General features: G+C 43.5%; 2 protein-coding genes across 9 annotated transcripts in view; one reads left to right on the forward strand and one right to left on the reverse strand.

The window, feature by feature from the left end:
• LOC127510625 (gastrula zinc finger protein XlCGF7.1-like) overlaps positions 1–14,574 on the reverse strand; it is a 237,907-nt gene that overhangs the window by 77,005 nt on the left and 146,328 nt on the right. The gene's annotated exons all lie outside the window — the stretch shown is intronic.
• The window catches only part of LOC127510579 (NACHT, LRR and PYD domains-containing protein 12-like), a 47,675-nt gene that overhangs the window by 26,062 nt on the left and 7,039 nt on the right, over positions 1–14,574 (forward strand). For 5 of the 6 annotated variants that reach the window (XM_051890239.1, XM_051890240.1, XM_051890241.1 and 2 more), the window contains one exon: positions 4,224–4,397. In XM_051890239.1, coding sequence (XP_051746199.1) covers positions 4,224–4,397 — 174 coding nt within the window. Of the gene's footprint in view, positions 1–60; positions 2,707–4,223; positions 4,398–14,574 lie in introns of those variants that run through there. The other variant, XM_051890244.1, reaches the window with a different exon arrangement.

The raw sequence follows: 14,574 nt of genomic DNA on the forward strand, positions 1-14,574 counted from the left end.
TCACATTCGCTCATTCAAATTTTTGTATCAGTAGGTGTTCTGTAGTAATCAGAATTCAGTTCAGATTTTGAGATTATCACCCTTATTTTAGAATTCCCAAGTGCAGTTTATTGTGAGATGTGAAAAACAAACAAACAAAAAAAAAACACTAATACGCAATAAATGAAACTAGGTGACATGACAAGACAAACCAGAGGGCTGTTCCATAAAACAAGATTAGAATACAAGCCAGGCTTATTTTGGTTAGTCAGACACAAACCTAAAAATAGTTCAAAACTCAGTTACTCTGGCAGTCTATGCTAGGAAACTAACCTGGTCCGTGGCAGGCTAACTGTCAGGCTAAGCTGACCAATAGGAATGCAATGATATTACCTCTGACTCTCTCACATATAATTATTTGACTTTATTAACCACTATCAGTCCAAAAATAAATATACAGTATACAGAAAAACAACTTAAATAAGGCTACAATGATATGTGATACAATATAGATGAACGTGTTCAATTATATTGTATATCAAATATTTGTTAATGTTGTTATAAATATTAACATAACTGATATCATACAATATAAATGAACACGTTTGTAAGTCTATTTTGTATCATATATCATTGTTGCCTATACACACACATACACACACACAGCATAAATGAGTACACCTCCTCTAAAACTTAACCCTAAAAAGGGCAAGACCATAAAAAGAAATCAGAAAATTAATTTATTTCCATCTTCTTAGGACACAAATAATACAATTACATGATTTTTTTTTAAAAACATGACTTGTATTTTTGATTTTAATGTTTGTATCACCCACGTCATGTGGACCTGTTTAGGGTTAACAAATTCAGAAATTATTCTTTACTTAGAAGACATGTTAGGGTTCCTTAGAGATATAATGTTCCATCAAGCCTGCTTAAACAATTAGCAAAGAAGCATGTCAAAATTATTCAGGAAAATAAGATTTCTTATTGAAGTGATAAAATGTTGTGTTGCAAAAATTAGTACACCCTCCTGAAAGTTACTAAATAGAACTAAATAAAAAAAAAATTCTGGTGTAAGTTTAAGGCAGTTTTTGATCAACAGGTAAGTATGTTGAACCAAAACATTTAAAGAGAAGTAATTTCTTGACAATTAAATGTGTTATATAGCCCACTGAATTCTCAGACTTAATGCTGACAACAATGGAACCACTTGGGAGAGAACTGTCAGGAGACTTATTTCTTAGCACAAAAGAGGGCAGTGGTACAAGAGGATTATCAAATCATTGTTTTAAGTGTGAAAATATTGAAAAAGTAACAAAAATTAAAAAACAATGGACTTGTGACAAGACCCCTGAAACAATCAGGCCTTCATTTTAGGATTTTATTTAGTGATGATTTTTTATTTATTTATTTTTTTGCTAGACAAAGAGCAGGAATAATACCAAGCAAGTGTCTCAGAGCCAGAAAAGCTATGAAAAGAGTGACTGTTTATCTCACAGAGTAAGATGCAGCCTGCAGAAGTGACATGCATAGTTGTTGTCCACACTGGAACTACCTAATAAAGTCAGTTAGCCTTTTCCAAGGCTCATATATATAAAATATAGACTTCTGTGAATCAATACTCTGGTCTCATGAGACCAAATCAATAATTTTGGTCTAACAGCATCCAAAATGTTATGGTCTTGCTAGAGGAGGAGTACAGTGAGAAGTGCCTGGTTCCCACAGTTCAGTGGTAGTAAAGCTCTTATATAGGTATGTATGTGTGCTGAAGGTGTGAGGAAGTTGTGCTTTATCAATGCTGTCATGAATTCACACACCACTGTGTGATTTAGTACACAAACTTGAAACAGAAGATGTTACCCTTTCCTCATTCCCTATGTTGTTGGGCATTTTTTCAACATGACAGTAAAATATATGCATTCTCCCAAGGTGAAAAACCTTCTGTTGACATTTTTTCACCCAATCTTAACACTCTTGAGCACCTGGGGGGGATTCTGTAGAGACGAGTTGAGCAACACTCCCCATTAAAGTTCAGGCCATTTTACATTTAAAACTGATGAGTTGATTGAGTGAAACTGTCAGACTCTTCACAACTTCTAAAACATTCTTTCATTGTGTGAGCCTTTACATGCAAAATGATTCATTCACTTATCAAAATCTGTCAGACATACATGTATATTCCATAAATACCTGTGACATGGAATGTTTGTAATGTCTGCTGAATTGGCAAATGGCATGCCATTGTAATGAAATAGGAATAACAATCTTACCAATTAAGTTTGGAAGCACACAGTAGGCTATATGGAGACATTACAAACATTCCAAACATTTGGGTGGGAATCGACTCCTCGCCGAAATCAATCAGCCAGTCTTCCCTCTCCGTAGTTGTTTCTTCCTCGTCAGCAGATGTCGTGGGCTCACACCCCGGTCAGACATCAGGTGGATCAGGTCACCTCTGTCCTCGTGATCTCGGGATCTGGCTGACCTGTCGTTGCCGGTGGAAACTCTCCGTCTGCGGGGGGCTCGCACGAGTACTCCGCGGTCCGTGGAGAAAATACGGGCTTTGGGTCTGGCTGTGCTCTGGATCAGGGACGAACACTCTCCAGACACCTGATGATGGATTCCCTCCAGCTGAGTCCGGAGGTGTCTGGGAGGTCCACGGGACGATGGTAGTTGGCCCCGATCCAGAACAACGACTTCAGGGTTTCATCGTCGTAGGGGCAGGCGAGTGCAACACTGATGAATTTTCTGGTGAACAAACAAAAATCGCGAACATGTCGGCGTAATCTATTTCAGTTTTGGTCTGGTATTCTGTTACGGATCACTCCAAGGAAGACGAGGAAAGTAGATTCAAGGAACACAATGTAGTTTAATCTCAAGGAATAAGCAGGTGACAGCAAATACATGTAACATTAAACAATACCAGACACTGAACTGAGGACAGGGAGAAACTTAAATACATAATACCAATGACATACAGCTGTGAGTGTAATCAGTGTCCATGGTGAATGATGAGTGGCGGGAACTGAAACCAAAGGAACACGTGACAGTCAAAAACAAACAGGACGAGACGGTGAATGTAACATTGTGGAAGATCAAGATGTGTAAGAATGTGGTTTTAGGGGAAGACATAAGAGAATATGTAAAAAGAAAAAACAAATGTGAATTTACATGTAACATATTTCTAAATATGTGCTGTATAAATAAAAATGTTCAGTCCCACTTTTTATTAGGTGTCTTTAACTACTATGTACTAACATTTAAACTAATAATTTGATACAATGCACTTATTGTGTGCGTTTTTACATTGTACTTTTTTTTTTTAATGTAAAATGTAATTACAGCTAATTAAATCTAGAATAACACTGTTTACTATTCTGTTACCCCTTAACACACCCTTAAACCTACCCATGCCACCAAACCTGTCCCTAACCTTACCCGTATCCCACTTCAATAGCAGCAAAAGTGTTTTGCAATACAATATGAACACAATAAGTACACTGTACTTATTTTTTATGTAAGTATATAGTAGATAAAGACACCTAATATAAAGTTGAGTACTACAGTATTAACATTTTATAGTATTTTTAAAAAAAAATTTATTTACTGCTGAAATCTGCATCTAAAAGACTCAATGTGAGACACAAGAGCATTTAGATAGACAAAACTGACATTCTTGTATAGTGTAGAATGCAGTGTCAACTAAAAAGTAGAAAACACATGAAATTTGTATTTAAAAAATATTTCCATGGTGAAAAAAGACTTTTTATTTAGGTGGCATTGGCCAATTTACTTATATATGAGATTTGACTGCACACTCACTTGCAGAAAGTTTTTATTGACCAACGTTTCAGCACAAAGCCTTTGTCAAGGTACCTTGTATGTATGTTTTGAAAACATGGTCACTTTATGGAGCTGTATTCACAGATACAAAACAAGATGCATAGAGAAAAGCTTTACTTCGTAAAGTGAACTACTTGATGATGGATGATTTTGTTCATGAATAAACATTCTTTCCTTTTGATGAATGTGCCAAATGCTGGGATGAATTTGGTCACACACTGTGCAAGTCAAGCATTTATAATCCTTGATTCAGGGTCCAACCTAAAGACAGCCAAAGAAAATTTCTCTTTTAGAAAATGAAGCTTTTCTCTTTTACATCTTTCATTTAATGAGGAACTGAAATTACAAATGAATAAGGAATAACAAAATGACAAAAACGACTTTATTTTTCTGTTTAGATTGGTCATCTGTAATCTCACTGCTCAGTGCTGTGAAAGCATGTCTTCAGCTCTACAATCATCAAACTCCTGTCTGAGAGAGCTGGATCTGAGTAACAATGACCTGCAGGATTCAGGAGTAAAGCTTCTCTCTGCTGCATTGGAGAGTCCACACTGTCAACTGAACATATTAAGGTATTTAAAACCACAGATAAAGATTTACTATAATCAAACAAAACATGTCACTTTAAACCCATTCTTGACGTTTTGGGTGCTTTTAATGTCAGTCCGAGAGGTATCTTACTCCTCCATAGACATCAATTTAACCACCAATTTCAAGGTCCAGAAAGGTACTGCAGTGGTTCAACCTTAATTTTATGAAGCAACAAGAATACTTTTTGAGCGCAAAACCAAAACCAAAATAACAACTTTATTCAACAATATCTTCTCTTCTTTGTTATTCTCATGACTGTGTTTATGTTCAGCGCTTCCAGGTTCTTTGTCAGAACACCAGCTCAGTATTGGCAGACGCTGTTCACGTAAGCAGCACAATACAGGAGCCGGCCAATAAATAAAATAAGAAAACTAATATATATATGTTTTATTATATATATATATATATATATATATATATATATATATATATAATAAAACAAAACAAAACAATAATAACAGTATATTAGATCCATGTATTCATTCGTAAAGGGAAAGCAGCCTAAACTGTTGCTGTCTGTTTCATAAAAGTTAATGTTTTTTTAAATCACTTACTGCTTTATACTGAATTACTTTTGTATCTTTAATACAAATCATTTTATATTTAATTCATACAGTGAAGACTATACAGTGTTTTATTTTTAAATTTGATTATTCAATTCCTGTAGGATATCTTACTACATGTTAAATAAACCTAGGCTACTGCACCTGAAAAACTTTATTTAAAGTTTATTTAAAGTTTATTTAATTTGTATATTTTCTATTGTATTTGTCCTATTGTTTGTAATTTGCTTATTTGTTCCTATTTTTAATATCAAAAAAAAAAAAAATAAATCCTGCCTTTGTTATAGAAGACTGCCAGTTGTGTGTAACGATTGCAGTCAGCTTGAATGGCATTTATTTTATATTATTTGGGTTGACTAAAATGGGAAGAAAAACAAAATACATTTCAAGGTTCACAATTCAGTGGTATTTTTTTCTTCAAGAACAATTATACTGTCTACCACAGTCAAATAGGAAAAGTAACACAAAACAGTAAACTAAAATCAAATCTGTGCATATATCAAATTGAAATTTGATTCAAAATCAAAATAAATTTTTAATCAAATGGTGTCCTCAAGAATTGATTTGCATCTAATTGCGAGTTACCAAAAGATTTACAGCCTTACAGGTTAATGCAGTGGTTCTCAAAGTGGGGGGCGCGGGCCATCAGCAGAAAAAGAAAAGAAATAAAACTGTAAACAGCCAACAGACGTAGAATGGAAGCTGGATCGATTTTGTGAAAGGGAAGAGAAAAGCCATAGATGAAGTCACACAGACCCAGGCAGGTGTTCATTCAAAAGTTAAATACAGAAAATATAACAATGCTTATCTTGCTCTCGGCTTCACTGTTAATGTCGTTGGTGAGGAAGAAAGGCCTATGTGTGTCCTATGCCTTAAAACACTCACAGCGGACAGCATGAAACCCACAAAATTAAGAAGAAACATTGAGAGCAGGCATCCATATTATGTTCAAAAGCCACTCGAGTTTTTTTTTTTTTTTTTAAACTTGACCAATACCGTGAGCAGCAAACTCGTTTTGTAAAAGCCACTTCAGCAACAGCGAAAGCGTGACTGGCAATTTTGTAAGAAGCCAGTTGCGCTTTCGCTGTTGCTGAAGTGGCTTTTACAAAACACAATGTTACACAATGCAAGAAATCTTACGCGTTTGCAGAAGAGTTGATTCTTCCCGCTGCCATAGATATAGACGAATTTGTGATATTGCAAATGACATTGAGGAACAGGTCATTGAGAAAATTAGAGGAAAGCGCTTTGCAAGTAGATGAGGCCACTGATAGCAACAAGGACAGCTTGTTAATAGCGTATGTGCAATATGTTGATTTCGAGTCACTGAATGAGGATTTACAGTTTTTCAAATACATCCCAAAAAGAGCAACGGCTGATGAACTTTTTAAGATTATTGATTCATACATGACAGAGGCTGGGATTAAATGGGAGGACTGCATGGGAATTTACACGGACGGCGCACAAACCATGGCGGGGAAATGAGGAGGATTACAGGCGCTCATCAAGAGAGTCGCACCGAAAGCGCAGTGGACGCACTGCATCATACATTGAGAAGCACTTGCATCACGGCAGTTAAGCCCTACGTTAAATTATGTTTTGTCTGAAGTTATCGCGGTCAACTACATCAAAACAAGACCATTGAAATCACGACTTTTTTCTGCGCTCTGTGAGGAGATGGGTGCCGATCACACAGCTGTGCTGTTTTACAGTGAAGCGAGATGGCTCTCCCGTGGCAAAGTGCTGTACAGAGTGCTTGAGCTCAAGGAGCAAATTCAAATTTTTCTGCAGGAAGAAGGCATGAACGAGCTTGCCAGCAAGTTTGGTAAAGAACATTTTCTAATGAAGCTGGCATATCTCAGCGACATTTTCTCCAAGCTGAATCAACTAAACCTCCAGCTGCAGGGCAAAGACAAATACCTACTACATCTGACAGACCAAGTCAGCTCATTCATCCGAAAACTGGAGATGTGGGGCAGGAAACTCGAGCAAGGAAATACAGAGCCTTTTAAAAATCTAACAACTTTTTCCAAAACTAACAAGCTCACAGAAAGCACTGTGATCCCATGTTTTTTGGAACACATCTCTGCTCTGAGAGGTCATTATTTTAAGAAATACTTCCCTGACAACACTGTGCAGTTCGACTGGGTGAGAGATCCATTCACTGCTCCAGCACCTGATGATCTGAGTTCCTCAGAAGAAGAGCAGTTCATTGAGATGACATCAAGCATGAGGCTAAAGTTCCCATCAAAATCACTTTGTCAATTCTGGCTTGGTGTGGAGAGGGAGTTCCCACTGATAGGTCAGAAGGCTGTTGAAATTCTGCTCCCCTGTGCAACGTCCTATCTCTGTGAAACAGGGTTCTCTGCTGTTGCCTCACTGAAGACAAAGTACAGATCTAGACTGAACATTGAAAATGACTTAAGAGTGGCAATATCAAAGCTGCAGCCCAGCTTTGAACAAATATGCAGTGAAAAGCAGGCTCACTGCAGCCACTGAATGTATTGAATATACTTGAATATAGTTGAATATACTGAATAGAGATTGTTCCTTCAGCAGCATCCAGCAACAGAAATGTTTTTTTTTTTTAAATTAAACTTTGTTATCTTTTATGTTATTCTCTCTGTGTGCGGCAGATTTTTTCATAGGTTTAAAGGGGGGCACGACCAAAAAAGTGTGAGAACCACTGGGTTAATATAACATTTCCCATTTCAGGACTAGCAAAATAATTGCAACTTACTGTACTGTACAGTGGCCAAATCTGCAAGATAGCGGAGGTGGGTGAAAAGGTTGGTGCTTTTGCCCCCTTTTGCACTCACTGTCCTGCAGACTGGGGTGATTAATGAGTCATTTTTTGTGGAATCAAAAATACTTCCACACTGGGAAGCTCACTTTCTTGGAGTGTGGGTAGTGTTTGGTCTGTCATTTCTGACGACATGCTTTTATGCACCAATAGCAGCTGCACGCTGTCACAGATTCACCATATCCACAATACATCTCCCATCATTCTCCCTGGCTTTCACCTGTACACACTTCACCATCACCTTTCCAGAGCACTAATCATGCTGTCACAGACACGCCAGGCTCTACACTCACCCAATCACATCGCACTCCCTCTCCTGAGTATTAACAAGCCACACCTGACGCTCATTCACGATCATCACCACAGCCACATATAAGTCACGCCAGTTCACTCAGTCACTGTCCGGTCTCGTTAACACATGCTAGTGTTTACTTACCTCCAGGACTCCCTACTCGACTACTTACCCTTCTCCAGCGTCTCCAGTGATTCCCAGTGTCTCCTCGTCTCCTGTGCTTCTCCTGTGTGTTCGTCTGCTCCTCGTCTCCCGGTATCCACGCTCCCTAGAGAACACAGACAAGTATCAGTATCCAGTTCATCGGCTCATCGACCCATTCATCTGACATCACTCACCTGCACTCTTCTCACGCTCTGCTTACCTGAAAATAAACCTGTTAAACCTTACCTGTGTCTCCGCTCCCTTCTGTCTGTAACAGAAGACCGGACCCACACCGTCCAGGTACAGCATGAGCACCCCGGATCCCATTCAAGAGCTGGTCGATGCGCTTCGTCGCACTTTCACCAGCACCTCCATGACAACGCCACCAGCGAACACTTCCGCATCCACCGCCACAGCTCCTTCACCTCCCGTGGTCGCCAGTCCCATGGCCAAACCGGCGCCCTTCTCTGGTCTGGCGGAGGATTGCAACGGTTTTCTCCTGCAATGTTCGCTGGTCCTGGAGATGCAACCGCACTTATACCCAGACGATCGTTCAAAAGTGGCTTTCATAATCTCTCAGCTTCACGGGAAAGCACTGCGATGGGCTGAACCTCTCTGGAGCCTAAACAACCCCGTTGTTTCATCCTTGTCAAGTTTTACAACTCACTTCAAGGAAGTTTTTGGAAAACCCGCCTGGGACTCGTCGATTGGTGAGAGATTATGCAATTTAAAGCAAGGTGCACTAACTGTGTCTGATTATGCCCTCCAGTTTCGTACCCTCGCTGCTGCTAGTGGTTGGAATGAGCAGGCCTTAATAACCACTTATCGTCAAGGCCTCGATCCCCGTGTGCGGTTGCATCTCGCTGCATACGAGGATTCCATCGGGCTCGAGAAATTCATCCAGCTGTCTATCAGATTCGCCACTCGTATGCAGCTGTGCTTAGAAGAGCACCAGGGCCAGCCGCTATTCCCCTCCATTTCCCGCCAGCCAGAGTCCGTCAGCTCCCCAGAACCAGCTAACGATAACATGCAAATTGAGCACTCGCGTCTTTCCGCAGCTGAGCGACAGAGGAGGCTGACCCAGAATCTCTGTTTGTATTGTGGTGGTGCCGGGCATTATATCGCTGAATGCCCTTTACGTCCTGCCCGATTTTTGGTGAGTGCTGTCCTGCCCACTCTAAATAAAATGAAACCACTCACAATTGTAGTAACACTTACTGCTGCTAAACTTTGTCTTCCAGCCAGTGCGCTCCTCGATTCTGGGTCAGCTGGTAACTTCATCTCCGGAGCCCTCTGTCGCCAGCTGCGTCTCAAGACCACCCCAACGCCGAAGATCTACCAGATCCACGCGATAACAGGAAAACCTTTACGGAAGGTACGTTACAGCGTGGGACCTCTCCGTCTCCAAGTGGGAGTGCTTCACACCGAGGAGATACAGTTGCTGGTTCTGGAGGAGTCTACATCTGACGTGATCCTAGGGCGCCCATGGCTTGAGCAGCACAACCCCACCATCTCCTGGAGGACAGGAGAGATCCTGAAGTGGGGTAACCAATGTTTCCAGGACTGCTTTCCCGAACTCCCAGCTTCCAGTTCTCCAGGTTCCCATGAAATCCAAGTCGGGGCTACCACTGTGGAAAGCCCTCTCGAGAAACGTTCCACGGACATCCCAACCTGTTACTCCCACTTCAGAGATGTCTTCTGTCCGAAGCAAGCCTCCAAGCTGCCCCCTCACCGGCCATGGGACTGTGCCATAGACCTCATCCCAGGTGAGCCAGTGCCCAGAGGGAAGATATACTCCCTATCCGTCCCGGAGGAGAAAGCCATGGAGGAGTACATCGACGAGGCTCTCAAGCAAGGTTACATCCGACCGTCCACTTCCCCTGCTGCTTCTAGTTTTTTCTTCGTGGCCAAGAAGGACGGAGGCTTGCGGCCTTGCATTGACTATCGAGCACTCAACCAAATCACCATAAAATTCCGTTACCCCCTTCCTCTCGTCCCAGCAGCCCTGGAACATCTACGCGGCGCCACTGTGTTCACCAAGCTGGACCTCCGCAGCGCGTACAACCTCATCAGAATACGTGAGGGGGACGAGTGGAAGACCGCCTTCGTGACACCTACCGGCCACTATGAATATCTTGTTATGCCGTATGGCCTGGTCAACGCCCCCTCCGTATTCCAAGACTTCATGCATGAGGTGCTCCGGGAGTTCCTGCACCGGTCTGTCCTGGTCTACATTGACGACATTTTGATCTACTCCCGGAGCCTGGCCGAACATCGCCGACACGTTGCGGAGGTCCTCCAACGCCTGAGAGATTACCACCTCTTCCTAAAAGCCGAGAAGTGCACCTTCCATCAGCCTTCCGTGCAATTCCTCGGCTACAATATCGACCGCAGTGGCGTCCGCATGGACGAGAGGAAGGTCACAGCTGTAAAAGAATGGCCCATTCCCTCCACTATTAAAGAGTTACAAAGATTCCTAGGATTTGCCAATTTCTACCGCCGTTTCATCCAGCACTACAGTTCCATCACCGGTCCACTTACCAACCTCCTCCGTGGTAAGCCCAAGTCTCTGTCCTGGACCCCAGCAGCCACCCAAGCTTTTGAGGCCCTCAAAACCGCCTTCACGACCGCTCCCCTCCTGGTTCACCCAGACCCTGAACTCCCCTTCGTCGTCGAAGTCGACGCCTCAACCACCGGAGTGGGAGCGGTCTTATCCCAGCAGCAGGGGAATCCCAGCAGACTCCATCCATGTGCTTTCTTCTCCAGGAAGCTCAACCCGGCGGAAGTCAATTATGACATCGGCAATCGCGAACTCCTCGCCATCAAGCTTGCCCTAGAGGAATGGAGGCATTGGCTTGAGGGAGCCAAACATCCTTTTGTTGTTTTAACGGATCACAAAAACCTAGGATACTTACGTGAAGCCAAGAGACTAAACCCCCGCCAGGCCAGATGGGCTCTGTTCTTCACGAGGTTCAATTTCACCATCTCCTACCGCCCCGGATCAAAGAATGTGAAAGCCGACGCCCTATCTCGTATCCACTGCCTCGACGAAAGCAACGAGGATCCAGAGCCCATCATCCCCGAAAGACTTATAGTAAGTCCTATATCCTGGTCGGAAGAAACGCTCCCCGAGTCCAATGCCTCCACTAGCATTCCGCCGGGTTGTCCCCCCGGATTGAAGTATGTACCCCGGTCACGACGCACACCCCTCATCCACTCAACCCATACTTCACTGGGCACTGGCCACCCCGGGGTCAACGAAACCCTCTCGCTGTTGAAACAGCGCTTCTGGTGGCCCAACATGACATCCAACGTCAGAAGGTACGTGCAAGGGTGTAGGGAATGTGCCGTCTCCAAGAGTCCACGCCATCTTCCCTCCGGAAAACTCCAGCCTCTGCCCGTTCCCACTCGTCCCTGGTCACACCTAGGAGTGGATTTCATCACCGACCTTCCTGTCTCCGAAGGATGCACATGTGTGCTTGTAATCGTCGACCGCTTTTCCAAGTCCTGCCGTTTAATTCCCCTGCCTGGACTCCCCACTGCCATGGAAACGGCAGAACTATTATTCAATCATGTATTTCGCTACTTTGGTTTACCTGAAGACATTGTATCAGACCGTGGATCCCAATTCACCTCCCGAGTCTGGAAGGCCTTTTTCAAACTCCTAGGTGTGACCATAAGTCTCTCCTCCGGATACCATCCACAGACGAACGGGCAGACGGAGAGGAAGATACAGGAGATCGGCCGTTTCCTGCGTACCTTCTGTCACGGCCACCAGGACTCCTGGAACCAGTTCCTGGGCTGGGCCGAGTACGCCCAGAATTCCCTTCGTCAACCCACTACAGGCCTAACACCCTTCCAATGCGTGCTCGGCTATCAGCCCCCGCTGTTCCCTTGGGATGGGGAACCATCGGACGTCCCGGCGGTGGATTACTGGTTCCGGGAGAGCGAGAGGGTCTGGGACTCAGCACATCTGCAACTCCAGCGAGCCCTACGCAGGCGCAGGTTGACAGCCGACCTTCGACGCTCCCACGCACCCAACTTCCAACCAGGGCAGAAGGTTTGGCTGTCAACCCGGGACATCAAGCTGCGCCTACCCTGTAAGAAGCTGAGTCCTAGATTCGTTGGCCCCTTCACCATCATCCGGCAAGTCAACCCCGTCACCTATCACCTGCAACTCCCTCCTGAGTATCGTATTCACCCAGTCTTCCATGTGTCACTCCTGAAGCCTCACCATCCCTCTGTTCTTCCCTCCACAGAGCCTGGCGACCCCGAAGATCCCCCTCCTCCACTCATCGTTGAAGACGGAGTGGCCTACCAGGTGAAAGATATCCTGGACTCCCGACGTCGTGGTGGTTCCCTTGAATACCTGGTCGACTGGGAAGGCTATGGCCCCGAAGAACGCTCATGGGTCCCGAGGAATGATATCCTAGATCCCAGCCTCCTTGACGACTTCCACGCCAGACACCCCAGCAAGCCAGGCCCCCGAGGCAGAGGTCGACCACCACGACGTCGGGGTCCGCGGTCCTCAGGAGCGGACCGTGGAGGGGGGGGTAATGTCACAGACACGCCAGGCTCTACACTCACCCAATCACATCGCACTCCCTCTCCTGAGTATTAACAAGCCACACCTGACGCTCATTCACGATCATCACCACAGCCACATATAAGTCACGCCAGTTCACTCAGTCACTGTCCGGTCTCGTTAACACATGCTAGTGTTTACTTACCTCCAGGACTCCCTACTCGACTACTTACCCTTCTCCAGCGTCTCCAGTGATTCCCAGTGTCTCCTCGTCTCCTGTGCTTCTCCTGTGTGTTCGTCTGCTCCTCGTCTCCCGGTATCCACGCTCCCTAGAGAACACAGACAAGTATCAGTATCCAGTTCATCGGCTCATCGACCCATTCATCTGACATCACTCACCTGCACTCTTCTCACGCTCTGCTTACCTGAAAATAAACCTGTTAAACCTTACCTGTGTCTCCGCTCCCTTCTGTCTGTAACACATGCACACCTGCACCTCATCAGGATACTCATCAAGCTGGCTTTATAAGCACACACCTCACCTCACTCCAGTGTCTGGTCTCGTTTACACGTAAAGGACTCGTTCCCTGTTTCTCCTATGTATTCTCCAAGCAAGTTTCTCCAGTGTTTTTCCAGTGTTTCTCCAGTGTGTTCTCCAGCATTTACTCCAGTTCTCTACTCCAGCGTCTGTCTCCTCCCAAGTCTTCATCTTGTGCATCTTACTTACCTGAGATACTGAGGTGTGTGCTATATTCTGTTCACCATCCATCTCATCCAAGATCTCCTAGACCTGTAAGACAATAGGGATGGGTGATATGGCCTAAAAAATTTATCACGATATTTTCAGGTATTTATTGCGATAACCAATGATGATAATATATATATATATATATATATACTGTGCTGAAAAACATCACACAACAACAACTACACAATAATAATCAATTACAAGTTTAAAATGTAAACACAGATTCTGTATTTATTTATACTCTCATGGTGCAAACAGTGGCAAAAATAGTGCAAACAACAAAAGTAACAATCACCAACCATGTCTTCAGTTGTGTTTCAAAATTACAACAGAGTACAACTGCAAATAAATCCTGATAAAGTGGCAAACATGTTAAAGTAACCTGATAAAGAAGTTCAATGTGAAACAGTCAATACCACACTCTTAGAATGTAAATCCATATGTGGACATGCTACCACCAGTTAGGTAGTTAAATTTTCAACACTCTTGTCCCATGGAACAAATTGTAAAAATAGTGTAAACACTGTATCAAAAAGTAACGATCCCAACTATGTCTTTGGATAGTTTACAAAATACAGCTGTGACACAGCTCTCCGTGTACGCGCTTCGGATGAGTACACACAAATCTCCTCACAGCGCGCGCAATTTCTCTTTTGCAACTTACGGTTGAATGTTTAAATTGGCAAGGTCTAAATGAGTTTAGTTTAAACACAGATAGCAACGTGAGATATTCAGGTCTCACCTGCGCTTGCGCGCTATTAACACCCGGGTGATTGCGGCATAAATGACTGGTCATAGAGCATACGGCTCTTGCATTGAACATTTGTTTATAGTGATTACGGTAGTTTGCTCCGCATCTGATTTTCTATAACCAAACCAGTTCCAAATTGTGGAGGTAGCTCCTCGCTTAACAACAAGCTCCTCCTCAGCCTCACGTCCACCTTCCGCCATGCTTGTTTTCACTCCGCACGTGAACAGTGAATCGGTCGCACACGAAACTATGTCATCAACTAGACTTATCGTTATTATCGCGAGGAGACAAATTTTTATCATGAGGTTAATTTTCAACGGTATATCGCAAAA

This window comes from Ctenopharyngodon idella, chromosome 4, assembly GCF_019924925.1.
Source record: "Ctenopharyngodon idella isolate HZGC_01 chromosome 4, HZGC01, whole genome shotgun sequence".
Classification (NCBI taxonomy): Eukaryota; Metazoa; Chordata; class Actinopteri; order Cypriniformes; family Xenocyprididae; genus Ctenopharyngodon; species Ctenopharyngodon idella.